Source organism: Halichoeres trimaculatus, unplaced genomic scaffold (genome assembly GCF_033239565.1).
Source record: "Halichoeres trimaculatus isolate MK-OKI-2021-1 unplaced genomic scaffold, fHalTri1.1 fHalTri1_scaffold_16, whole genome shotgun sequence".
Lineage (NCBI taxonomy): Eukaryota > Metazoa > Chordata > Actinopteri > Labriformes > Labridae > Halichoeres > Halichoeres trimaculatus.
This window is the reverse complement of record NW_027437194.1, coordinates 14556579-14582323: the sequence shown is the minus strand read 5'-3', so window position 1 is coordinate 14582323 and position 25745 is coordinate 14556579. Positions and strand designations below refer to the sequence as shown.

The 25745-nt window shown below is 39.6% G+C and overlaps 1 protein-coding gene across 1 annotated transcript in view; it reads right to left on the bottom strand.

Moving 5' to 3' along the window:
- Positions 1-1234: 1234 nt before the first annotated feature.
- Positions 1235-25745, bottom strand: part of ptpa (protein phosphatase 2 phosphatase activator) — a 28695-nt gene continuing 4184 nt past the window's right edge. Inside the window, exons 7-10 of the mRNA XM_074689723.1 lie at positions 24580-24704; positions 23016-23116; positions 13075-13182; positions 1235-2282 (exon numbers count right to left, since the gene is read on the bottom strand). Of these exons, the coding sequence (XP_074545824.1) occupies positions 2208-2282; positions 13075-13182; positions 23016-23116; positions 24580-24704 (409 nt within the window). The 3' untranslated portion in view covers positions 1235-2207. The remainder of the gene's footprint in view (positions 2283-13074; positions 13183-23015; positions 23117-24579; positions 24705-25745) is intronic.

Genomic DNA, 25745 nt, shown 5'->3' with positions numbered 1-25745 from the left:
TCTGCCACTGAAGTGGATGTAGAAAGTATTGCAATGGGGTATATGGATACATATACATATGCATATACAAAATAGTAACTTAATTGAACACAAAACATTATTCTGTAAGAATTTCAAAGGGCAAGCTCATAAAGCAAACTCAATTAAAGATGAGCCTATGGACTAAGCTAGGATTGAACAGCGTTTCCTGAATAGAACATCATAGAGTACCTTTAAACAGACTATAGCTGCGTTTCCACAACACAGTAAACAAAGAGCAACGATGGAAGACATGCAGCATTTTGTCCTCTCTGTGATTGGCACGTAGCTCTTTGATACAAAGTGCAATCAAGCTTTGTTTCAGAGAAGTCTGTGAGCCGCCAGGAGAAATGCAGTCGCTGTGGGGGTAAGTGACGATTCTTTTGACCAATCAACGGTCTGCAGTGTATTGCTCCACCTTCCGAGAGCGGATCAGTTCAGTCTGGCACCCATACAATAGGGTCCCAAAAAGTGGGACGGCTCGTCTCGGTTATTTAGGGGTCTGTCCCGGGATAAGTCAGTGGAAACGCCACAAAATATGCGCCGTACTTAGATGAACCGAACCGGTCTGCTTGGTGGAAACATGGCTTAAGAGGTAACCCATATGCAGATGCTAAAGGGTACTCTTTAAGTAAAACAAGCTCAGGCCAAAGCCTCTTTCGTCCTTCGGCGTAGCCCTTTTCCAACGCACAAGGCTACATGCATTGCCTGACATGCTTTCCTCCCAAATGCAAAAACGAAGACGGCAGGCCCTGTTTGGTACTCTGAGCATCAATTCACTGTGCATCAACTGTAAATTTTGTCTTTTCTGATGTCACCTCTCTATCCTTCCTTGTAATATTTGCTGTGCATGCATCAGCTTTAATTTCACATATTACAAATCAAAATTGCTGTTTAAAAGCAAGCACAAAACATAGCCGGACCTGAGCCAGACAATCTGATATTATATGGATGATACTACCCTCATGTGAACATTAACGTACAAACCAGGCGTAAAGCTCAATGGACACATAAGATTCACCTATAAATGAAAATTGGTCTGAAGAGATTACAAGGGGTACATTAAAACAGATACTCAGAGAGGCTAAGCATTGTCAAAATGTGACAAAGAGTTTTTCTTTCTTTCTACAGAGCCCTTGAAGGGGTTTAAGAGAAAAATCAAATATAACAGACAAATATAACAGACACAAGAAAAGAGATGCCACATAAAAATGTGTAAAGGAAAAAATTTATTAAATCAGGTCTGAAAGGTCAACATAATAACACAAAAATAGCATTTCTTTAGCTAAATAAAAAAACACAACATGCCAAGATGTTTAAGACATGCCAAATGACTTAGATGTAGAATTTAACACTTGTTTAAAACGGGAGTGAAAAAAACTACACAGTTTCACCTTGGAGCATTTTGTGGGGAAGCGCTGCACAGCACGACACAAGTATGGTTTACTTACTTTTATTATTTGTACCACAACGGGCTGATTATACTGTAAATGAACCTGGGGGGATACTGGGCTTTGATAAACACATGATTGCAGATTGTCGACATGGACAGACTTTGGGGGGTACAAAACTACTGAGAGATTTCATGCAATGGTTCTTTAATTGTCTAACGTTTGGAAGAAATCCTACACTTTTTTTTTTGAAAAGCAGTTGAAACTTTATTTTAAAGATCTGATCCTTCTTGTAAATAAGGAATATTAATACTGGTACTTATTCAACAAAATAAAACATTTGGCCTGAAAAGCAAACCATGAAAATACCTAAACTGGAACAAGAAATGATGGCAAAAGATTTGGAAACATTCACACACAGTCTTCAACCACCTCACTCAGCTGTTGATGATCCGAACTCTGAGGTAAATTTAAGCATCAATGAGCACACTTCTAACCCATCCATCAACCAAAAAGGAGCCAGATTCAAACTCTATCAGTTGTATAAATAAAGCAACAAAATATCAAGATGCTCCAGAGTCACAAAAGGTCGTCCACAACGTGTTCTGGTTAAAGTTATAGATGGACCTACAAGCTTTTAAGACCACATGCGTGCACATGTGGGTGTGCGTGCGTCAGACTACGGTGGTGGATTTCTGCTACGGTTGTATTTGCACAAGAGGATGTCAGAGGAAGGGAAAACTGTTGGTTCCAACCGTCAGGGTTTTGGTCATTTCCTTCATGTGCAGGGCATGGGTGTCAAGGCTTGACTGGCTGGATGGAGAGCAGGCTGCCGAATTTGAAGTGTTGGATCACGGGGAACTTCTCCAAACACTGCAAACAGGAGCAGACAGAAAGAGAGGGGATTGGAAATGATGTTGACAAACAAGCATTTTAAACACAAACAGCTCAGCGCGGGGTTAGTGATTTCAATGGACCAGACTGCACCATAAAGTTTTTGCCATTGAGGAAATATCCAAGTTTAGCCAGCTGGCCTCTCTTTCTATTGAAGCACTTTTACTGTTTTTATAGTGTTAGTCCACATTTTACCCTTTATAAGGGAAGAAAAAGGAGATGGAAGCCTATCAGTGACAGACATCCATAAATTAGCCCTTTGATCACTGCAGGGGAGCAAGATGCAAAATAACAGTCAGATAACTGCCCTACTTAGTAAATTTACATGCACGCAGCAGTCCAACTAAGGTCATAGCTCGATCATAAAGCCACAGCGGGGGATCTGGTCTTGTCTGCATACACATGCAGAAAAGAGAATTGGACTTCTGGTGAAGAACGTCTCACTCCACTTTGATAGGTGACGCTGTGTCCTTTAGCTGTAGCTGTATTGAAGTAGTTAAAGTTCACCTGATGAGAAAGCAACATTCAGAGGACAGTGGCTGAGATGGATGTAGCTGTAGCTCTGTATATTTTTAATTAAATATGAGTCATGGTGTTGTGTTGGAGCCATAGACTGTATGAGTGCATCAACCCTATTTATCATGGTCATCTACTTCCTCTTCTGGCTCAACACCGAGGCGTACGGAAACCTGCAGAGTCCTGCAGAGTCCAACCTTAGTCTGATGGTGATTGCATTATCAAAGTGTGTCTATCCAGCTTTGCTTTGTCTGATTTCAGTTCAACTGCACTGTTTACACGTGTTTCAATCATCTGATCTAATGCTGACTAAGCTCATAATCCAATTTCTGAAGCTGCATGTAAAAGTACTGACTGATGGTGTCCTATATCTGAACAAGAGAAGCTCTGGATTTTGCAGAGTTACTTAAGTTAGTTGTTAGGGTTGTTGTGCTGACTTCAGGGGCGGTTTCAGTTCAGTTTGGAAATGTGTGACTCCTCTGTTTTTGTTTATGTTTTGATTTTCTGAGGTTGCGTTGTAGTGAGCGTTCTTGACGCACTCTGTTCTATATACGATCTCTGATGTATCGGTTAGCCCGTTAGCTTGTGTTTTGGTTTTTGCTCCTATGTACAAGTGTGTGTATTTCGGCTCTGGGTTGTGTGTCTGTGACATGACGTGGGAACGTAAACTGGTTTGATTTTGTTACCGGGAATGTTACTTTAGTTGGTCAGAGCTCTAAACTGATTTGGTTTTATTTTTTGTAATGTCACAGTTTTACAGAGGAGGATTCAACTCAAAGTAAAGTCCAGGAAAAGCAAGGCCTGTGTCTTTTTGAAAAGTGTGGATCCCTGTTAGCTAGCTGTCTAGTTGCACGTGCTTCAAGGACAGCATAGTTGTTCTGTGCGAAACAAAACCCAGGAGTTTTTAGCAAGGGTAATTTTTTTTTTTTTTTTAGTTGAAATATCAACACATCACCTGGAACAAACTCAAACTTTAATGCCCAATGAAATGGATCCTCATATAGCCACTAAAACACTTTTTATACTGACAGACAGGTGAATTGTATCTAACAAATCCCAAATGAAAAACCAGTAAATCAGTAAACTATTCAAGTTAGGTAGGGCAGTTTGATGGCTAACTTGCCCGCCTTCCTAGTTAACGTTTTTCAACAGAAGTTCCACAGAAGCTTGTGACGAAGCGCTGCTGTTGCTTGCACTTCTACACTGAATCAAACAGTGCAGTCATCATGGGATACCAGTGTGTATTTTCACGGACTAGGGGAAGCAAATGGGACAATATTCAAACAAACAGCTTCAGCTTCTTTCTCTCTCTCTCACACACACACACACACACACACACACACACACACACACACACACACACACACACACACACACACACACACACACACACACACACACACACACACACACACACACACACACACACAGTCCATCGCTGACACACCGTTAGCACTTCTGTTACCATCTTTACTGTTAGAGTGGCTCCCCAAACTTCTCTGCCTCCATACTGCAACAAATTCAAGAAACGTAAACCCCTCTTCTGACACAGCGACCATTGTAACAGACAAAAAGACTGTGTATTCTAACCTCAGCATTAGCCTCCACAACTCTTTAACATTTGTTCAGTGGAAAATTAAGAGGTAACCAGAAAAAGGCTTCCACAACTCTTTAAATATGGTCATTATAATGTATGACAAAAAAACAGTCACAGAAAGGGTTAAAAAGAGTTCAGGGTTTTTGAAATAATGAACAAAAACTTAACATTACCTCAGTGTGACTGTGTGTGTGTGTGTGTTTTAATCTTCAGCATAAGTTTGCTGCATCATTCATCTGTCCCACTACTTCATGACCTTGGAGTTGCAGCGGAGCTTCAAATAAAAAACTCAGACGTTGATGAAAAAAAGTAACGAACATTCGTCTGATTTCTATTTTCCTGTCACTGTTCGAAGTAACCCCATTGTGCTCAGAGGAGGAAGAGAACTGTCAAAGCAGCAAAGTGTAGTTTGTACGTGACCCAACAGGAAAACAGGAGTTTCACCAGAAAGTACAGATTGTTCGCAGAGTGCAGTTTTGATTTACAGTTCTCCATCAGATTCCTCCTGCTGATGGCGTCATTGCAGCACATTCTAGTCTTTGAAATTGACTCTTCGAAAAAGCCAAAATCTTAATAGTTAACCTTGACTCTAAGTGTTACTGTTAACTCTTTAAATTCCCTTCTTTCATAACGTCTGTGGATCAGCCCAGAGGAGGAGGCTCTTTGTGTTCAGACACAGACCCAGTTTCGGGGAGCAGGGTGGGGGTTGGTGGGTGTCTGCTGTGGGGGTTGGGAGTCTGTGCCGCAGAAACTGAACTCTGTGCTCAGTCAGTCTGTGCAAGGACACTACCAGTCACGATCATCCGAAGTAGATTGCAAACATATGCCTCAGAAAAACTTCGGTCTAAATAGTTAATCAATTAAAATGAGTGAAGTCCTCAAAGCGTCATTGATGCCGCCAATTTAGCTGATATGAAACATTACTAGGATGTCACACTGAGGGTAATATCAGTGGGTTTTCACATTTCAGCTTCTGGTACCAAAAAATACACTTTCAAAGTCCTCATTATTTGTTTTCTTCAGCTTTTCACAATGTTTAGATGTGTCTGATAAAACTCTTTATTTTAGTAATGTATCTTCCCTATCTGTGCAACATAAACTTTTTAACCTTCTTTTCATTTTTCGTGTTCCAAAGTACGAGCTAGACTATGTGTGAAAACTGGACATAGTCTTAAGGTACTAAAGCTCCATTTCGACCAAGCAGCTCAGTTCAGTTTGTCTCGGTTCGGCACGCATTTTGTGGCATTCCCACTGACTAATCCCGTGACTGCTCCTCAAATTACCGAAGCAGAAGGTTTCGGACTCTAGCAGACTCTATCAGAAGGTGGAGTTACAATGCTGCAGACCGTTGATTGGTCAAAAGAATCATCTACAATGCGACAGTGGCTGTATTTCTCCTTGCAGCACACAGCCGTCTCTGAAACAAAGCTTGATGGGGCTTTGAAGATGGCAAATAGCTGAATTTCTTCCATCATTGTTTACAGTTTCACGTTGTTCTTCTTCATTGGATTTGTTGGTGTTGTAAATTGTGTTGTGCTGCTATGGCATCACACTATTCCGTAACTGACGCAGCTATCGGCGTCCAGCTTACATGCCGTCCACCAAGAGGGGGCATGGTTGGCTGTAGAAATGTGAACAGGATCAGGCTTTACTGATCCAACCTGTACCAAACTGTGCTGATTCATGCCCGACTGCTTGGTTGAAGATTGACACAGAATGGTGAAGTTACTCACCAAGTGCAATATTGCTAGTGGCCAACAGGGGGCCGCTGCACTGGTAGCAAAAATCAGTTGATCATATAGAAGTCTGTAGGAACTGATATATCTCCTCAGCTGATTTCTTCCTTCAGTTCAGTAAATAATTTTCTAAGGTTTCAATTTCAAGGCTTCCCAATACAGCATGACATCCATTTTCACAGGATGATGGACAACATATCACCTGGAAGGGAACCTTGGCAGGTTGTATCTATGAGTTAATCTGATGTACAAAATTGGATGTACATGAAAATGTCATAAAGGGATTCAAATCTTTGGTTGTTAAAGTTGTTCTGCACTTCTGTTTTTCTTCGTAATGGTTGCAGCATCTGCTTTCAACTGCTCTGTATGTCTTCTAATCTTTAAGCCTTGTGACTGACTGGCAACCAGTCCAGGGTGCACACCGCCCCTTGCCCTAAGACAGCTGGGATAGGCTCCCGCCACCTGTGAACCTGAACAGGATACACATTGGAAAATAAAAGAATTAAAGGAGTTTAAACAAAAGAAACAAAAAATAATTGATAGAATGCATGCCCTGGCATTGATGGCTCTACACTGGTAAAACTGTAGAGCTTAAAAACTAACTGTGGTTTGTTTCTCCTGTTTCTACCCCCACTATCGTTGTTGGTAAGGTTACAGTTCAAAGACACATCTTAATTCCAAGTGGTCAGCGATTGAGATGACATGAATGAGTGTTGCGGTACTCCAGAGTCAAAGTATTTTCAACTTAAAGTGCTGTGAGTGCAGAGATGGCCCCTCCAGGTTAACAAATAAAAGAGCCAATCTTTGCGCATATCTCAAGGTACAGATATCAAATCCATGTAAACAAAATTGCAAACTGTGGGCATGGATTTTATCCATGTGTAATGATTGGCATGTGACTCTTGATGCTAATCTGCAATGGTTTAGTGTAGTAAATTGGCACTGAATTAAAAATTGTGTTTGTTAGGCCCAAATATAAGTGAGGATTTGAGGCGAGGCTCCCTTGGGTTGATGAGAAGAAATTCTAGTGTTAGCATTTGGCAGTACCTGAAAACAAGCTGAGGGGCCAGTCTGTGGCCACCTCTGGCATCAACAAAATTAAAAAGCAGAGAAAGAAAGTCCTTTAAAATGGTGTGTCTGAAAACCTGTTGGTGACTGAACAGAGTCTTCATCTTGAAAACTGTCTGAAACAAAGGATTTAGATCTGTGAGCTAAAGACAAGGTTTAAAAAATAATAAGTACTGAAACACAGCTACATATAAACGGGTTTGGTCTTCTTTAAATAAAATTAAAAATCAAATAGGGTGAAAAATAATCAAATAAGCACTGAATCAGAATCAGGCTTTGAATATGTTTACTTCTAGGCAGTCTGGATTTATTTCCCTACAGCATGTCTATCTACATGTTGGGACGCAAGACAACGTGAGCATGATGTTGACTGTGAAGAATGATCTATCTCAAGCAAGTTTCAAGTCTGTGCAAGTTGATCTTTTTACAGTGCACCCGACTCAACTTTGACCCACTGTCTAAAGAATAAAACAAAGAGACTGTTATAGAGGCATGAATTGAAAAGGAGTGACACTGAAACAACAAAACATGATTTCTAAGGCAGGAGCTTTGTGTCGGACACAGTGGATATAAAATCTACACACCCCTGATGTAATGCAAGGGTTATGTGATGTAAAAAAAATGAGACAAGACAAATCATTTCAGATTTTTTTCACATTTCATGTGACCTCTGACTTGAACAACTCAATAGAAAATGAAATCTTCAAGAGGTGTTAAAATAAAAAATGAAATGATGGGGTTACATTAGTGTGCATGCTTAAAGACAGCACTCAGTCTTTTTGGGTGGGAGTCTACAAGTCTGGCACATTTTGACTTGTTAATATTTGTCCACTTTTCTTTGTAAAAACGCTCCAAATCTTCGGATTGTGAGAGCATCTCCTGTACACAGCCCCCTTCAGATAACCCCACATTTTTAATGGTATTTAGGTCTGGTCCTGGCTGGGTTGTTCAAAACCATCTTACTCTGGTGAAGCTGCCCTTTCGTACATTTGGATGTATGGTTTGGGCCGTTGTCATGCTGAAAGATTAACTTTATCATCAGCTTTCTATCAGAAACCTGAAGATTTTGTGCCAACACTGACTGGTATTTGGAACTGCTCACAATTCCTCCACCTTGACTAAGGCCCCACTTCTAACTATGGAAAAACAGCCCCAGAGCATGATGCTGTACACCACCACCATGCTTAACTGTGGGTGTACTGTTCCTTTTGATGATGTGCAGGATCACTTTTTGGAAATATGTCCAAAAAAGTTCAACCTTGATTTTATCACAACACACGTTTTTGCACAATGTAGCCAAGCTGGGATGTTTTTCTTGGTCAGAAAAGGCTTCTTCCCATCTTGCCACCCTACCCCAGAGCCCAGACATATGAAGAACACAGGAGATTGTTGTCACATGTACTACACAGCCAGTACTTGCTTCCAGAAATTCCTGCAACTCCTTTAATGCTGCTGTAGGCCTCTCAGCAGCCTCCCTGACCAGTTTCCTTCTCTTGTCTTTTCATCAATGTTGGAGGGACGTCCACTTCTTGGTATTGTCACTGATGCCGTGCCATATTTTTTCCATTTGATAACTGTCTTCACTGTGTTCTATGGTATATCTAATGGAAATCCGCACCCTTATTCTGACCGATACTTTTGAACAGCAAGATCCCTCTGGTGCTTTGGAAGCTCTCTGCAGATCATGAGACCATAGCTTTTGCTGTGAGCTGAACTTTGTTTGGGGTTAACCAGAGGCACTTTAAATGATGGCAGGTGTGGACTGACTACTGTTCCACATGAGTTTGAATGTGATTGGTTCATTCTGAACCCAAGTTATAAAAAGGTGTGCACACTTAGGAAACCATGTTGGTTTAGTTTTTTGAAATTTTAGTTTGGTTTTCAGTTGAGTTGCACGGGTTATAGGTCACATGGAGGCAGAAAAAGTTCTGAAATGACTTATCGTGGTCTCGTTTTACAGTGGTGTATAGACTTTTATACCCACTTTAAGTTTGGTTCTTTCCACTCAATCAAACAGACCGTTGTGTTTTCCATTGTTCCTTGCAGTCTGTGACACTTCACACTTTTTTGCCTGAAAACAGACTCAAAGGCATCTGAACAGCCTCCTGCTCTTAGAGAGAAAACGTTGGATTTTGCTGTTTCTCCATCTCGTACGACTCTCTGCCTGAAACTGTGTGTGGGGCCAGGAAAAGGGAAAGAGGAATGCAAGTCTGCTGATGGTTGCTCCAGGCTCGGAGGAAGGTCGGGACAGAGGGAGGGGTGAATTTAATGAAGGGAACGGCAGAGGGAGGGGGGAGGAGAGAGAGAGGAGGGAGAGGAGGGAGGAGGGGGGAGGCAGACAGCTTGGCCCCTCAGCTCTTTGGGAAGACTCACAGGCTGCTCTGGAAAACACAGGATGTGGGCATGCAGGCGGGGAGAACGGGCTTAGACATCCCCCCAACCCCACCCCCAACCGCCCACACACACACACACACACACACACACACACACACACACACACACACACACACACACACACACACACACACACCAAAGCAAACACACACACACGCACACACACACACAATTCCATTCTCTCGATTCCTCTCTTAACCCTTTCCTGCCTCTCTCCTCTGCCGCTCTGTTTGCTCTAAAGAGCCCAGTCGCAGTCGGATCTCGGCGGCAAACTGATTTCTTTAAACTTATGTAAACAAGAAAACAGTTTCTGTTAGAATATGACAATTACGCACGTACGTACAAGTTTTGGTAAATCCTTTTACATGACATTCTGACAAGGTGTTTAAGAGCTTTTACTTTGAGTGGAAAAAGTCTACAGCAGGAAAATACAACCGTGGCAGCAGCTGTGAGACAAGAAGGAATAGCTCAATGTACGGATGAGTCTTGAGCCAAAATAATCCAGTTCAGACTGAGAAAAATATGTTTTTAAGTGAAACTGAAAAATGTCCTTGGTCCTTTTGGTCCTTAATCACAAACTTGGAAAAATAGAATGTTGGAGTTATTCTTCTGCTCAGAGGAGGACTTTTACCCCTTACGCATTGATAGGATACAAAAACTGCCAAGTGTTTTAGTGCTTTTCAAGAAATGATTTTGATAACTTGGTTCATAAATGCCTGCCTAAAAATGTGTATCGCATAACTGCGACTGAGCTGAGGGCATTACTTACAGCTGTAAACAGGAATCAGGTTGTCCACGCTGCAGCTGGTTGCTTAGTTGCAGAAAATATTTTGCATGGAGCAACAATGGCGAAAAGTACGACCAGAGATTTCTTTGTTTGGAATGGAGACGAGTTGTAACTGTTACTAAGTAACAAAAGTATGACATCTCAGGATTAAAAGGACCTCATCAAAGAGCGGGTCTGGGTCATCAGCTTTTAAGTCTGAGTTTCTGAGGGTAAATCTAAAGAAACTTTTTGGAAGAGTCACATTTTGAGGCTTTTTTTTCGCCTCTATCAGAAAAGACAGCTGCAGAGAGACGGGTAACATGGGAAGAAGGGTGCAAGTATAGACATGCATCAAAGTGTTGAGGGCTGAGAGTCGAACCTTCAACGGGGCCTAAAGCTGTGTCTCTATGTGGGGTGCATGCTGAGCCAAACATGCACCCCAAAAATCCCAGAACCTTGACAGAAACAGCGTCAGCAGGCAGGAGAATGCAAAGTGGGCACAAGCAATTAAATAGAAATGAATATAGATTTCAAATCATAATAATAAAATTAAATGTGTCTAAAAATTTTGCATTCAGATAGCTTTGAAGTACAAATTATATTTTACGCTTCATCGCCACAAAAAGCCCTATATTGTAGCTGGATAAGCCTAAAATAATAAGTTAAACTAAACTTTTGCCAAGGACACCATGAAGGCTGTAGAAAAGTAAAACCAAGAAGATACTTTGTAGGATGCTCGTGGGTAACTAGCTGTCTGCTGACTTCACTTGTTGACAAAAATGAATGGGAAGTGCCCAAGGTAACGCTTAAAGTAATTTTTGTGCTTCTGCATTGGGAAAATTAAAACAAAGTAATGGAGAATGATGTATAAAATAATTTCCTAAGCGGCAACCACAGGTGTGGGGAAAAAAGAAGGAGATGCAAAAAATGTAGTTGAATAAAGCTCTGTTTTCACCAAGCAGTCTGGCTCCAATCAGTACAGTTGGATCGATAAAGCCTGATTCTGTTTGTGTTTCCACAGCCAACTGTGCCCCCTCTTGGTAGGCGGCATGTAAACTGGATGCCGATAGCAGTGTCTGTTACATAAAAAGCATGACGGCATGGCAGCGTGACACAGAGTACCCTGCTAAAAAATCAAACAAAGAATAAAAAACACAACACAGTAAACAAAGAGCAATAATGGAAGACATCCAGCAATTCGTCTTCTCTCTGAGTGGCATGTGCCTCTTTGTTACAAAGCGCAATCAAGCTTTGTTTCAGGAGTAATACAGCTGCTGTCCAATGGTAGGTGAGGATTGTTTTGACCAATGAACAGACTTAAGTGATGTAGCTCCACCTTCCGGGATTGGATTGGCATATCTGGCACCCCAACAGAAGGGTACCAAAGAGTGAGGTGTTTGGGTAAATTTGGGGATCTGCTCTGGGATTAGTCAGTGGAAACACCACAAAATGCGCGCCGTACTGATACAAACCAAACTAAAAACAAACTTTTTCAGTATCTTAAGAATTTTAAAGATAAACTCATGAGCAGTGCAGAGTGGTTAGTCAGTATATTGAGCTATAGCAGATATTACGTTTTATGTAGACTGTGTCTGATAAAACTGTTTTATCTACATTCAACCTGAGCAATGCAGTGACGTGGAGTTTAGACTGCGGTGCGGACCAAAGCATGGTGGTGCTAGCACAGGTGACATTGACCAAACTCAGCAAACCAATTTGACATTGTTAACCCATAAACTCTGTGATTCTGGTTTTTTAACCATGTAAAATACACAGTTCTCAATTGGGACTGCTATTTGACCTTTCACACCAGAATTTAAATTTCAGTTTTAGTGGGTAGGAAATATGTCGCCTTCGAGCACCATAAGAGGAAATGCAACGAACTGAAACACTGGGATTAAAACTCCAACGCTAGCTAGTGTTTTGGAGGTATAACTGCAGAGCAACAGTCGCACTGGCACACATGTATAAATACTCATATATGTGAATTTACCAAGCTTAAATCTACAGCCCCATCATCAACCATATGAAGCTCTATTGCCTCAGATTTGGAGCCAAGTGCTGACATCAGCTTGCAAACACGCTCACAGTGATACCGCTAACATGTTGATATGAAGCAGATGTAGTGTTTACCATGGCTGCCATATTCTTTCAGTGAAAGAGCATGCAAAATTCATAAATGTTAACATTTAAGCGTGAAATCCATGGTACAGCCAAGACTAGAGGGAATCCTCTATGATGCAATGATTACACATTGTGAAGCTGAATAAGGGATCTCTGAAGATAGCCTTAACCACATTAAGGTGACACAAATGATCAGACATTTCTTCAATCTATTAATCTAAATGTAAGATGTTGGTCCCCAGCAGAGGTAGACAATGATACATTTTTTAAATTGCTATTACTTTGGTCCTGTGCTGCTAAAGCCTGAACCGATCCACCAGAGAGACACATACAGTTCCTAGTCAGTTAATATGGCAGTGACTGATTCCACTAATACAACAGTGGAAATTCACCCTGTCATTCTACAACCTCAATTTTTAGTTTGAGGACAACAAACTGCATATTCAGAGTACCGACACTACACAGATTCTTTAAATCTCAACAGGCTTCACCAGTCTTTCCATCAGACTGATTAATGACTGAAGACTTGGACTGATCAGTGACACAGAGAGAGAATAAAACCAGGCGTACCTCAGCCTTGTACATTCTGATCAGACCCTGGTTGACTTTGGACCAGGAAGGAACAGCGCTGATGTTCCACAGCTGGTTGGAGTGCTCGGCAAACGGACCCGTCTTCATCTACGGGGGAGAGAAACAACACAGATGAGGTTAAAGTGGAATGAAGAGACTTAGCGTAACTCTTCGTTATTAAACTCCAGTTCATCGTCAAAATTTAAAATCAGGAAAACTCTATACAAACAACATAAATGGATCTGGATTGTACAGTTTGTTGATTAAAGCTCCAATCACACATGCACAATTTCCAAGAGCTCAGTCTCTGAACTTTCAAGAGGGGTCCAACTGCAGACCTCAACTGGGAAGCATAACCTCACAGTGCTGGAAGTGGCATTATTTGTTACGCCTAAAGACTGCACAAAAAACACAACAGCCAAATTAAAAAGATGCTGCATACTTGCATTTTTTCATTTTCAAAGTTTTGATTGTTTTAGCTGTTGCATCCAGACTTTTTTGGTACCTTAAAGTTTTGCTTGACACGTCCACACGTCCCTCAGTTTGGAGTGTTTACTCTTGAAATATGAGTGACTGAATCAAGGCCATGATATAAGCACACATTATTGTTCTCATCTTAAAAATGAGGACATGATTAATATGTTATCATCTCTGCCTGCTTGCGGTTCATTTTTTCAGAATCACATCAGGTCAAACTGCCCTCAAAAAGAAATTTTACCGAAAGGCTGACAGGGCAAATGCCAAGCAAATGCATGTAAAAAAACATCAGCTATTTGTTTTCACACATTAGATTTGGGTTCTTTTGCAGGTATGTGAATACAGCTTAAGTCAAATTATCAAACATGGTTACCATCCCCCCCAAAAAACAGCCAAAGCACTAAATTTCTAGGCACAAATTCAAAAATGTAGGGATCAAAGATCTAACAGGTCAAAAAACAATGTGATTGGGCTTGCTTTGTAATGTGGAAATGAGTGTGGAGTGGACTCGCCAATACCTTGTTGGAGGCATGCTTAAAGTACATCCACAGATCGGTCTTATTGTTGTCAGTGACAGATTATTCTCACTGTCTGACAACATTAAATGATCCCTACTAAGGTGGATCATTTCTTTTCAGATTAATGTTTGTGAGGCTCTGGTTTAACTAACTTGAGAGAGTGTGTGTCCAGTGAACGGAGGAGGCTACAGTCTTCATCACACTCATAGAATAGATTCATAGAATCTGGTGGGATTTGGTGCATGTCATTTCACTTTTTGTTCCAAACTTCCTGTCTCTCTCAAGGTGCCCCATCAAAACAAAGGCAAAAAGCCCCAATATAAACTTGAAAAAACAACAACTAACTTTTGTCTTGACCTGAAACAGCTCTTACATTTCTCCTTTCTCTTCCTTTCGTCCTAAGAAGAATATGCCATTTTGGGAACATCACAGCTTTAGTAACCATGCAGAGTTAACACACAAACAAAAAAAAAGAGTTTCTCTTTGAGTCACAGCATGATGCTTCATCATGACCCTACTTCAAATGGCAACTAACGTGTATAAAAAGAAGATCTACTCAGGTTAAAGATTAAAATATAAAGTCTGCATGACTTTAAATGGAAAGCTGTGATTAGTCCAAGTATCACTCAGTCTCTTTGCAGTCTGGAAAATTGGTTTCTGTTGTTTGGAGTCTCTTTACTGATGAAGTTTTGGTCAGCCTGAGTTGAGTCATTGAGAAAGGAATCCAACGATGACCCATATTCGTGGAAGAAAAGCCATATATTTCTGCAAAACTGTGAGTTTTTGGAAAATAGTGAGCTCATTCACAGTAAGGGGGGTTCAAGCCCTGAAAATAGGTCACCAGCAGAATCTCTAGTAAATGACTAATTTTAAACTGACTGAAAACTTTTTCCTCAGTCAGGAAACAAATGTTGAACCTTTTATATCCAACGCTAGCTTCATTTTTAGAATAGAGGCAGTGCATGTTCAGGCACCACGGCAGAGGTGATAATACAGAAGAGTACCGTTAGTTAGTGAGTGTTTTACTGGAACAGACTGAGCTGACTACTGTTTGATTCATCCTAAAACCTGAGGTGAGACTTAAAGAGCTACTTTCTTAGTTGACAATACGATATAAGTTTTGATTTAGAGATCTGTAAAGAAAGTGGTGACTCATTTTGACAAAAAATAATAATCTACAGGAATTTTCTCCAACTCTGCAGCTCCCACACGCTCAATGTAGAGCAAAATCTTTAATGTGAATTTAGCTGTGTATCAGCCCTCTGTCCCTAAACTGCTGCTCTGAAACATTTGATGTCAGATGCTCAAAAGAAGCTGATTTATTTTGTTATGAGTTTGTGACCCTGCAAGTTTCCTTTTTTTAAGTGTGTAAAAACATCTGCATTTTTATGGCCATGTTCCAAAAAGAACATAAGTACACAGGTCTACAAATGTCCCTGAAAATGTAGGTGAATACGTGCCAGACCGGTGGTTGGTGGTATAACTTTGTAATAAAACACTACTAAAAAACATCTAATGCCTGTTAATAAAGGTGTCTTTACAAAGCTGTGAGAACAAACAAACGTTGTATGCATGTGTGGATGGGGCTGTGTCACCAACATTTGTACAGCATCCATGTACAGGCAAGTTTATGCCGCAGCAGAACTGCAGGTTTCGATCATCAAAAAAGATGAGCTTAGAGATGCATCTTAATTCATTTAGAGGTCTGCTTGGCTGCTATGGGTAGCACATAAGAGGAGGAGTGGTAGAGCGAAGTCACTGGGCCTCTGATCTGCCACTGGAAGCAGTAACAGAGCCGTAGAGGATGGGGGTAATGTGTAAGCGCTGTGGCCAGCAGGGCAGAACAGCTCTGAGTGTGAATGTCCATTTGTGTGTACATAGAGCTCCTGCTGTGTGTTTACACCGAGCCTCTTGTGCCTCAACAAAGTTGTAGTGCAATGTGAAATCACACACTGGGACATGAATGCGCTGTTGCAGAGTTCTGTTCCCAGTAAAAAGACAAAGACACAGCAGAGTTTTGTTACACTGTCGCTGCATTATTACCTTCACCAAGAAGGTTATGTTTTAAGGAGAGTTTGTCTGTTTGTCTGTGAACAACATTACTCAAAAAGTAACAAATGGATCTGGATGAAATTCTCAGGAAATGTTCAAAATGGGATAAGGAAGAAGATTAAATTTTGGGGATGATCTGGATCACCGTCTGGATCCAGGTTTTATTTTTAAAGGATTCTTTATCATTGTGAGATAGGGCCGTTTTCACCATATGTGCATATAACTCCACAATAAATGGTCGGATTGCTTTGCAGAACAATGCAAGACAAGGTCACGATAATTTCTGTCAGATGTAAAAGTACGATCCAGATCCTGCCAATATTCTGGATACTAAGATCTGGATTATGAAATATGTATTGGGTCATCATAATTTTCAACACTGTCAGGTAAAAAATTATCGAACAAACCTGCAACTAACACCAAATTGTAGCAGACAGTCTGCTGAAAAGGAGTATAACATTAAAGTAGGACTAAAGTGTTGAGTGACAATGACAATATGCTTGGCTAATGTCTGCGCTCTCTGAGTGCTTTTCTAGTTGTAACTTGGAAGCAGCTGAATGAATTAGCATATTTCATTTGTTTGTTTTGTCGAGGAACTTTCCTGTTTTTACCGTTATTGCATTACATGGGCCCTTTCATCCCTAGATCCTGAAAAATTCTGGATGAACTTCATGTTCATTCAAAGGACTTTTTCCCACCAGCCTCCAATTAATGTTTCCACAAGAAAACGAGATGAGTTTATTTTGTATGAGTTTATCATGAGCAGTAAACACATATTGGGAGCTTCTCACATTGAAAGTGTTTTTCTGTCCTGCCTGCTTTGCTGACTCACAGAGATCCCTCTCATCTGAAAAGCCTGATTCATACCTCTGCATTGACTCTATGCTGTAGCATACGCCCCAGGTCCACATAGCTCTGTATCTTCGGATAAAGCCAACATGGACATCCTCAAAAATGTAACGTATGACCATTGTAATGTAATGAAACAACAAAGACTTCAGGCCCTGTAATTGGTCCACTGAATGGAATCGCAATTTCCTGCAACCACAACAATTTATTGAGTCCTTGAAATCCCATGAAAACTGGCAATATAGAAATTGTAGTGCCAACTGGTATTTATGCAGAGTATTGCTGAGAGACACTCAAACACCCAAGTATGTCGTCAGTGTGCCACTTTCAGCAACCATACTGTAACTTCAATGCTAAATTTATATTAATGGGGCTGGCAAATGAGTTTGACTGCTTAGTCTTAAAATCAAGTCTCTGAGACACTCATTACAGGGAAGTAAACATCTTGCCTTGAACTAGCAGTATGCGAAGGGCTAATGTGTGAATGCAGCAGGTAATATTCAGTAAAAATTCAACTTGTGGGTGAGGAGGGGTAGGAACCTTTATTTCATGCAGGGAAGACTGTCCTGAAATTTTTGAAATGACTGTCAGATAGTACAAATATTACCAAATGCTTAAGAACAACAGCTTAAGTGTGGGAACAGTTTTTTTTATTTTTCAAGTCTGAATCCCAGATTTGACTCCAAAATTAGTGTAATCAAGATTTTTTTTTAGAGAGAGAGAAATTACAACGCTAAAAGAAAGAGAGTAAACTGTAAACAGTTACAAAAAACAGGCCATCCTTGTTTGTGTCACTTACTCTCGTCTTATGACTCTAGATATTCTGCTTTAAGCTATACAATCAGTGTAGTAAAACACACGCAGAACAAAAGAGTGACTGTTTTCCAGCATTAATGAGTACTGGATCAGCAGTGAGTGTGTTTGCGTAAACACAGATGACAAAAAGTGAGAAGAACAAAAGACAAAGAGTCACGGTGAGAGCTCAGGATGACAAAAACAAATGTATAAATTCATAAATGTATGAATGAATCCAGGACTACAGACTGTTTTCCCACCATTTTCTCCCAAGAGGCAGAGGAACCCAAACCCAGACCCCGGGGCATCAATCTAACAACCCCCTCCTTTTTCCATCCCCCAGTCCCCCGTTCCTCCCCCCTCACACGCTGCCTCAGACACTTTCCAGGGCCTCGCATGAGAACACATGGGGGAAGGGCGTGGAGGGGGAGGAAAGGGGGGTGGAGACAGCCCGTATTCCCTGGAGGAAGGAGTGATTCACAGCAGCATGTGGGGAAGGAAGTGACTCATGTTTAGAACCGAGCGCACACACATATGTACACACTCACACACGCACACTGGAGCCTTGTGAGTGGATTAAAAAACAGAACTTAAAGTAACCACATGTGTGTGAAACGGAGGGAAATACTTCAGCGTACATGTCGAGTGTTGCATGCTAACAGTAAACAAAAGAGGAAAACAAGCCTGCAGGAAAACTGAACAGAACGAGTGAGAGGGAAAAAAACGCCCCAGAGTGTTGTCATGTTTGTTCTGTATCATCTACTGAAGAAAAATAACATGTTTTTATAATCACTTTAACCCACATTCAGCCTGATTTAACCAGCATGAGGAATATCTCCTAAACTATGACACATAAGAGCCCTAACCCTTGTTAGCTAATGTTGATAGATACAGAGTAAATAAATGGGACCCTGTTAGCTGCAACTAATTTTCAGATACCGCTCTAATTTTTTAGGGAAATCGTACCAGGGAAAGCCATCAAAGAATAAATAACACTTTTTTTTTCTCACAGGATAGAAAACCCTGTGTTCTGTACAAACATCTCCTGTAGACAGTCATAGAATATATGTGTTTTCAATGTTTTGCATGAGGTTGCTGGGGAACAATAATAAGGTCAGTGGGGTATGGCATTTCAGACTTCCATGTGTTGAGAGTCAGTGCGCTCATCCTGTGATTCTGAACTAAATAATGTTAATCTGTGTCCTCTTGAAGTTTTGGCAGTTGGAAACCAGGCAGTAACAATAATAAAGTTTGGACATTAATCAAGTGTGGTTAATTTGGTTATTTTTCATTTATTTTTGATTTCTAACCTGCACACAGTGCTGGTCCAGAAAAATCAGTAAAGAGTCATGAAGTGATGTGAATTTAAGGACTGATAGAAAAACTTTCAGAGACCAGGTGACATTAGTGTAGGCCTGAACAATAATCAATTTTAAACCAACCTTGCAATGTAATAGAATACAATTTTCAAATCGCAAAGGCCGCAGTTAAAAAAAAAAAAAATAGTTTCATGTACACAGACCTGGAAGGAATATAGTAACTTGTACTTGTTACCCCTTAAAACCAGAAAAAGTCAAAATGCTGTTTTTTTTCTGGAAAAAAAAAAACCCTGTGGGCTACAAAGCTCCAACTAGTAGATCGTAGAGCCTTACCCCTTGATCACTTTATTCTGTATGGTTTGTTACTCTTACTGATAACTGGGGGTCAGTAAAATTTCACAGTGTTCCTTTTTCTTTTTCAATTAAGAAATGCAAAAAAGACTTGTTTAAATGCTAACAGTATCTTTTGTTGGTTAGTCATACAATAAAATGACTTAAAACTTGTGTTAAGTGAACAATGCAGAAGATACCCCCCTCCCAAAAAAAAAAAAAAAAAAAAAAATTGAATGCTGAACCGCAATCACAATATTGGTCTAAAAAAAAATCGCAATTCGATTATTTTCCAAAATTGTTCAGCCCTACATCAGTGTCTGTGTTTCCTGACCTGTCAGTGAGGAAAGTTAGCAGTGCAGAGGCTGGGACGGAGGGCAGAGCAGCAACAAACAGAAGGCAGAGAGAAGAACCTTTGTAGCAAGCTGTGGAGGTGTTTATAAGCTCTGCAAAGTGCCACTGCTGTGAAATGATCAAAAGTAATGTCTAATTTTTCAATAATGCCGCTAATACTTCTAATCACCCTCTCTCTTTGTCTGTGTAGACTGACCAAAGTTTCTATCAGGGCAGGGTTTTGGCAAAAAGATACAATTTGCATCAACATCCATTGGTCCTGTTTTGTGATGATTTGCAATATTCCTCATCCCTGATTGGAAATTCTAAATTGAAGCTGGAAAAACAACATGCTGTTAAATTGAGTCAACTGTTTTTCTTTTTAAAATATTGCATCTCATCTTTGACTCATAACTCGGTCAAAGTGTGTGAAAGTGTCTCTGTCTGCGCATGAAAAAAATAAAATGCAGCTCCTTTCAGAATTGAGCAAAGATGTGTATGTTTTAGTGGTTCAGTAGAGAATAAATGCTCATTGTTTCAGCTCTCCGTTTATTAGCAGCCTTAGCTCCGTTAACTTTCCTCGCTGCTTTCTTTCAATTGCTTGTGGAAATTTTTGGCACAAGATGCCAATCATCTGGCTGAATAGTGACCCCTACAGGAACAGAGGGAAGCTATTTTATAAAGAAATATTAAGATTAAGAGCAGAAGTTGATTTAACTCGAGGTAGTGCTAACCTATGTATTCTGATAAAAACACACTATTTGCCCTTTCAGTGGAAAATGATAAGCAGTAAACTTGAAAGGCTGGAAATCCCTTCCTTTTTATTATTTATCCACTAGATTTAATTTTTCCTGGATACTTAGATGTTAAAGGTGGAAAAATGTTCAACAGTCTATTGTGACTTAAAAGTTTTACATAACCAGCAAACCAAATGATATTTGTTGAGAAGCTCCATCCAGAAAATGAGTAGTTTTTCTCAGAAGAACTGCTGCAGATGAATTTTTGGCAGTTAATTAATTGTTTTGACTTTAAACTTTTGTTTAAAGGACTAAAAACTTGGAGTTGATGAGGAGGTGGACCCTTGAGGCCCTTTTTCCTTCTTGACTCAACAGCAGCATCCTCTCATGACCGTGAGGAGGAGTACGAGGTCATACAGAGGGAGGAGGAGGAGGAGGAGGAAGGAGAGGAGGGAGGGAGGTGGTGCCTCTGAGTGGGAAGGAGGAAAAGGATGTTGCTGCTCCACCAACGCCCTCCTCTGCTTCCCTCCCCTCCTTTTCCTCCAAAACTGAAAAACAAAGCGAACAGTTCCTGCTCTGGCTCTCCACCAACAGAATCCATCTGCCTTCCCCCGTCTTCCCTTTCCTGGACCAAACCACATTCAGCTGGGCTCCAAATTAATCCAACTGCTAAATCTGGACCAAATCTGGACAATGTCTACATGAGTTGGTACTTTTTGTACACATGTAACATGTAAAATGATATTCATTCAAACAACCTGTCCAATGTTTTTGAATAGATCAATTCTTTGGTCCAGTATTTCATTCTGTTTGGCTCTGTTTTGGTCTCCACCAACACCTGAGAATAAAAACAAATAAAAATCTCCACTTCTTTCACCAACTAGTCCAGGCAAAAAAAAAAAAAGAAAAAAAAATATATATACATTGTCATCTTGTTTTTGTGGATGAAGAGTTAAAAAAATGTGATTCTGGAAACAAGCTAAAGAAATTGGTAAAACACAGTCATCTGTCAAACAAATTGAAATCTTTTGTACCAATAAAATCAAATATTTTCTTCCCAATACTCCACCAAATTTAATTTCGTACTGTGAGGTCAGTTCTGAATGTGACATGTTTTTAAATCATAATAAAAAACCTCAAAACAAAAATCACCCCAGAACCAACAATTTTTCAAAGTTTATATTAATTACTTGGAAAGTATAAATGTTGCCCAATTCTGCTGTTTCAAAGTACTACATGGTGCATTATTCCATAGTATTAATATTATGCTAATTAATGTTACGATAAAGACTGGGTCCTTGAAAAATGTTGCATCTGAAAGAGATCCATGGTCTAAAAAAGTCTGAAAACCTGCGATGGAGGGCAGCACTCAGAGTTTTGCTTTTTAACTGGAATTGTTGCTGAGGTGACTTTATTAACTGGAAAGGAGTAAACTGATGAGCTGGTGCATAAATATTTAAACAGGGAACTAATTTTGGACTCTCAAGAGTGTATTTTAGGTTGATGTCTTATCAACCTGTCAAGCACAGCCAGTTAAGTCAATTTCTCCTTAGAAAAGAGAGAAAAAAATACTCTAATTCACAATATAGTTGACACTCTATTTCATATCCAGCACGTCTGATTTGCAAAATGCCACTACTTACCCCACCTTTATTTTTTAATCTGACCTTTATTTAACCAGGAGATAAAGCCTTATTGAGATTAAAAATGTCTTTTTTCTTCCAAGTGTTCTGGCCTTTAAATACTACACGTCTCACGAGGAGTGCTTTGCATGAGGATTTATCTTTCATGAGACAGTCGCTGTGACATGGTGGAATAAAATGCTTATTTTTTCTTATTGTGTCTGTGTATAACAGATTATGATTTCAAAACTATTTGATTCTATTTCTAGTCTTTTAAATAAATTGAGTTGTACTTCAGAAGTCTTTGTTTTATATTTCTTTTTCTGCCTACTATTAAATCAACTCCTTTTCCACACTGGTCCAGTAGGTGGCAGTAATATGCCTCTAGCTGGTTTGCAATCTGTCAATAAACCCTGAGAGAAGAAGGAGAAAGCAACAGTTTTTCTTTATGTTTACAGCACAGACCGTAAGAATCTGCAAGTTTGTACAATATGAGCCAAACTTTCTCTTGAAACATTTGTCTTATTCTGCTGGAATAGGAGCTGTGCAATTGGAAAGACTGACCTGAATCCCAGAAGATGCCTGTTACACAACCTCAATATTAGTAGAACAAACAAAACTGAGAGAAAAATTTCTTTTGGATTGACATTTTGAGCCATACTTTTCACACTACTTCAATTGTTCCATATTTTATTCTACAATAGTTTGTTTATTCAACCTAGAACCACTTTTTGTGTAACAAAACCCTATAAAAGACTTAAATTATGCATAAACTTGGTCAAAAAGCTGTTTGAGAAAGAATTTGACCTTAGTTTATATACTCAGTACATAGTTACTGAATTGTTTAGCAGTGAATTAGCAATGTCAATGTTGATGTTGATGGATTTAGAGTGTGTTAGATTTTCCCACCTCATTAATAAATTTGATGCAGTCCAGGAACATGTAGTCCTGGTGATGCTCGTTCAGCACCCTATCATCTATGAAGTGCCGAGGCTCCAGTGTGGGATGATCTGAAGGGAAGAACAGGCTGTAAGTGCATATGTTCACCACCAGATGTCACTATTTCCCTGCACATGAAATGAGATCCACCTCCTCTCCTCATGGAGTGGAGGAGATGAGCTGTCTCCACCTTGGACACAGAGCTTTAGTGCTCCAACAGAAATCCAGGCTAGACTCTGCTTTAACACGTGTCCCATTTGAAGGAGTTACAATTAAACAATCACCGCCCAGACTAAACAGGTGTTTCCCTGTTCTGGTATGAAACCCAGGAGGGATATTTTTATATGTGCAAACTTATTATAAGGGCATATTTCCCTCCTTTAAATCAGCTGATCATTACATATGAAGAGGCTGAAGATGAGAGCTGTGAGTTTGAAATAATTAATAGATCACTTTATGCAGGTTACTTTGTAGTCATGGTAACACATTTGCATCACCTTGAATGTAGTCTTAAAAAGTTCTCACAGGGTGATTTCTGCTCAGGGGAACGAGCAACCATTTGATGAAGATTTGAAGCAGTGTTCTGTTATTTAAAACTTATGACATGGATATTTCATTGAATTAAGAAAGCAGAATCAGGCTGCTGTGGATTGTCAGTGAACTAATTTTTGCAGAATAAGGACTCTTTTAATTCCCAGTCTATCCTGGACAGTACAGACTTAAAAACTCTTTGACCAAACTGCCATTTATGATTATCTATATTCACTTATTGTTCCTGACTGTTGTTTGTGTGGTACTGCTAGCTGCGACAAAAAAAATTGCCTGTATCCAAACAGACTCACACTGAGTGTTTTTATTGGTTAAAACTTAACCTTAAGTATATGTTTTAAAGGGTATGTATAGTAATTTTAAGCTTAAGCCTCGAATCTTTACTAATTTCTACATTTACATATTTATAATTTTTTCCCTTTTATCTGTAAATATGTGTTGCTTTTAATTTATTTATAACATTTTCTATTTTTGGGGGTAGAGGAACTGTAAATAGAAATGGAAACAAACTCCTACAACTACATTTTACCACCCAAATGGAAACTGGAAAATTAAAAACATTATGTTTATCTGAATTTAAAACAACAAATTATAAGACAACCCTCCAATTCAAGTCTAACTTCTATAAAAAAAGACAGAATCTTATTTTTATATGAAGAAAATAATGTCAGACTTGGCATTTTCTTTTAAAATTAAGTGATCACAGTTAAATGGAAATAAAACCCATTTCATGTGTGAAGGAATCACCCATTAATCACAATAAAAATTAAAATAACTTGCATCCTATTAGACACTCTAATAAGAATTGAGTACACTCATGTTACACATTAATATTCACTGTTGGGTATTTTAGCTCTACTCCGTTTTGTGCAAACTTATTTTATTTTATGCTATTGTGTGTTAATACATTAGAGACTTTGAAATGTCTAATCAGCTTAAAGAGAAAAAGTCTTGTTTCAAAGTTTTTACTTAGCCTGGGTCTTACCTACAAACTGGGAGCTTCCCCAGATAAATGGCAGAAACTGGAAGTCGTCCAGTCCCCACACACCCTGACTTCCAGCTGGCTCCATTCTGTAAGTCCTCTGCAGCTTCCTCATTACTGCCAAATACCTGCAAAAACAAACAGTCGTTAGACATCCTACTGAACAAGTAAGTTTCTTTATCAAAGTGAATAACTGCAAAAAGTTGTCCAGCTCAAAAAGGCTCGAACTATATCCAACAATCCAACGGTTTGGTATGACACACAAGCCTTATGCACATTTTCAGATCATCTCAAAGTGAATATTTCTGTCTATAGAGCACATCACTAATGAACAAGTTGTTGTTTTTTTACAAACATACAGACTAGATATTTCAATTTTGTCCATTTTCTTGTGCATAATATCCAGAAATGAATAAAACAGTCACTAATTTGTAAGGAAGAGTTATGGAAAAAAACTTAATTGGTAAATGTCAAATTTATCAGAACAAAAGGTAAGAATGCATTCTTTAGCATTCATCTATTTTGCACAATCACTGACAGTAAAAAAGATGGAATTTGTTTCTAATGCAACATATACAAAAAACATACAAACACATTATGATTTAAATGCATTTCATAACAAAAGCTAATCCAGAGAGATCACTTTCAAATGGACTCAGACACAAGCAGGCCAGTTATTTGGCAGCACTTGTTCCATGAGTGTTGACTATTTGGCAACACTCCATTCTTAAAACCTGCTGATAACAACATTTTACGCTGTTGTGAGCAGTGAAGGCAGATTTCAGGCACTTTCATCATTGTTTTTTCATCATCACTGGCAGATGTTCAGCTGCAGTGATGATGAAAAAAGCCACATGGTGGAAGCTTTGGAGGCAACAAACCCCACACAAAATGTGGATTTACAATTGACTCACAAGAAAATGAGTCAGAAGATGGTCGACATAAACTGTTTCCACCAAGTCACCTAATAAGATGTAGTTTAGAGTCAGATAGGTATGCTTGAATTAGGATTACTTCTATAGCTTTCCCAAATTTTGATTGTTGACACACCAGCAATTGTGCACCATCAAGCTAGACTGCTTGCTGAAAAAGCAGCAGTGAACTTGGCATGAATCTGGATACATAGGTGTCTGAAGCTCCCATAAGGACAAAAACTCTCATCAAATTCA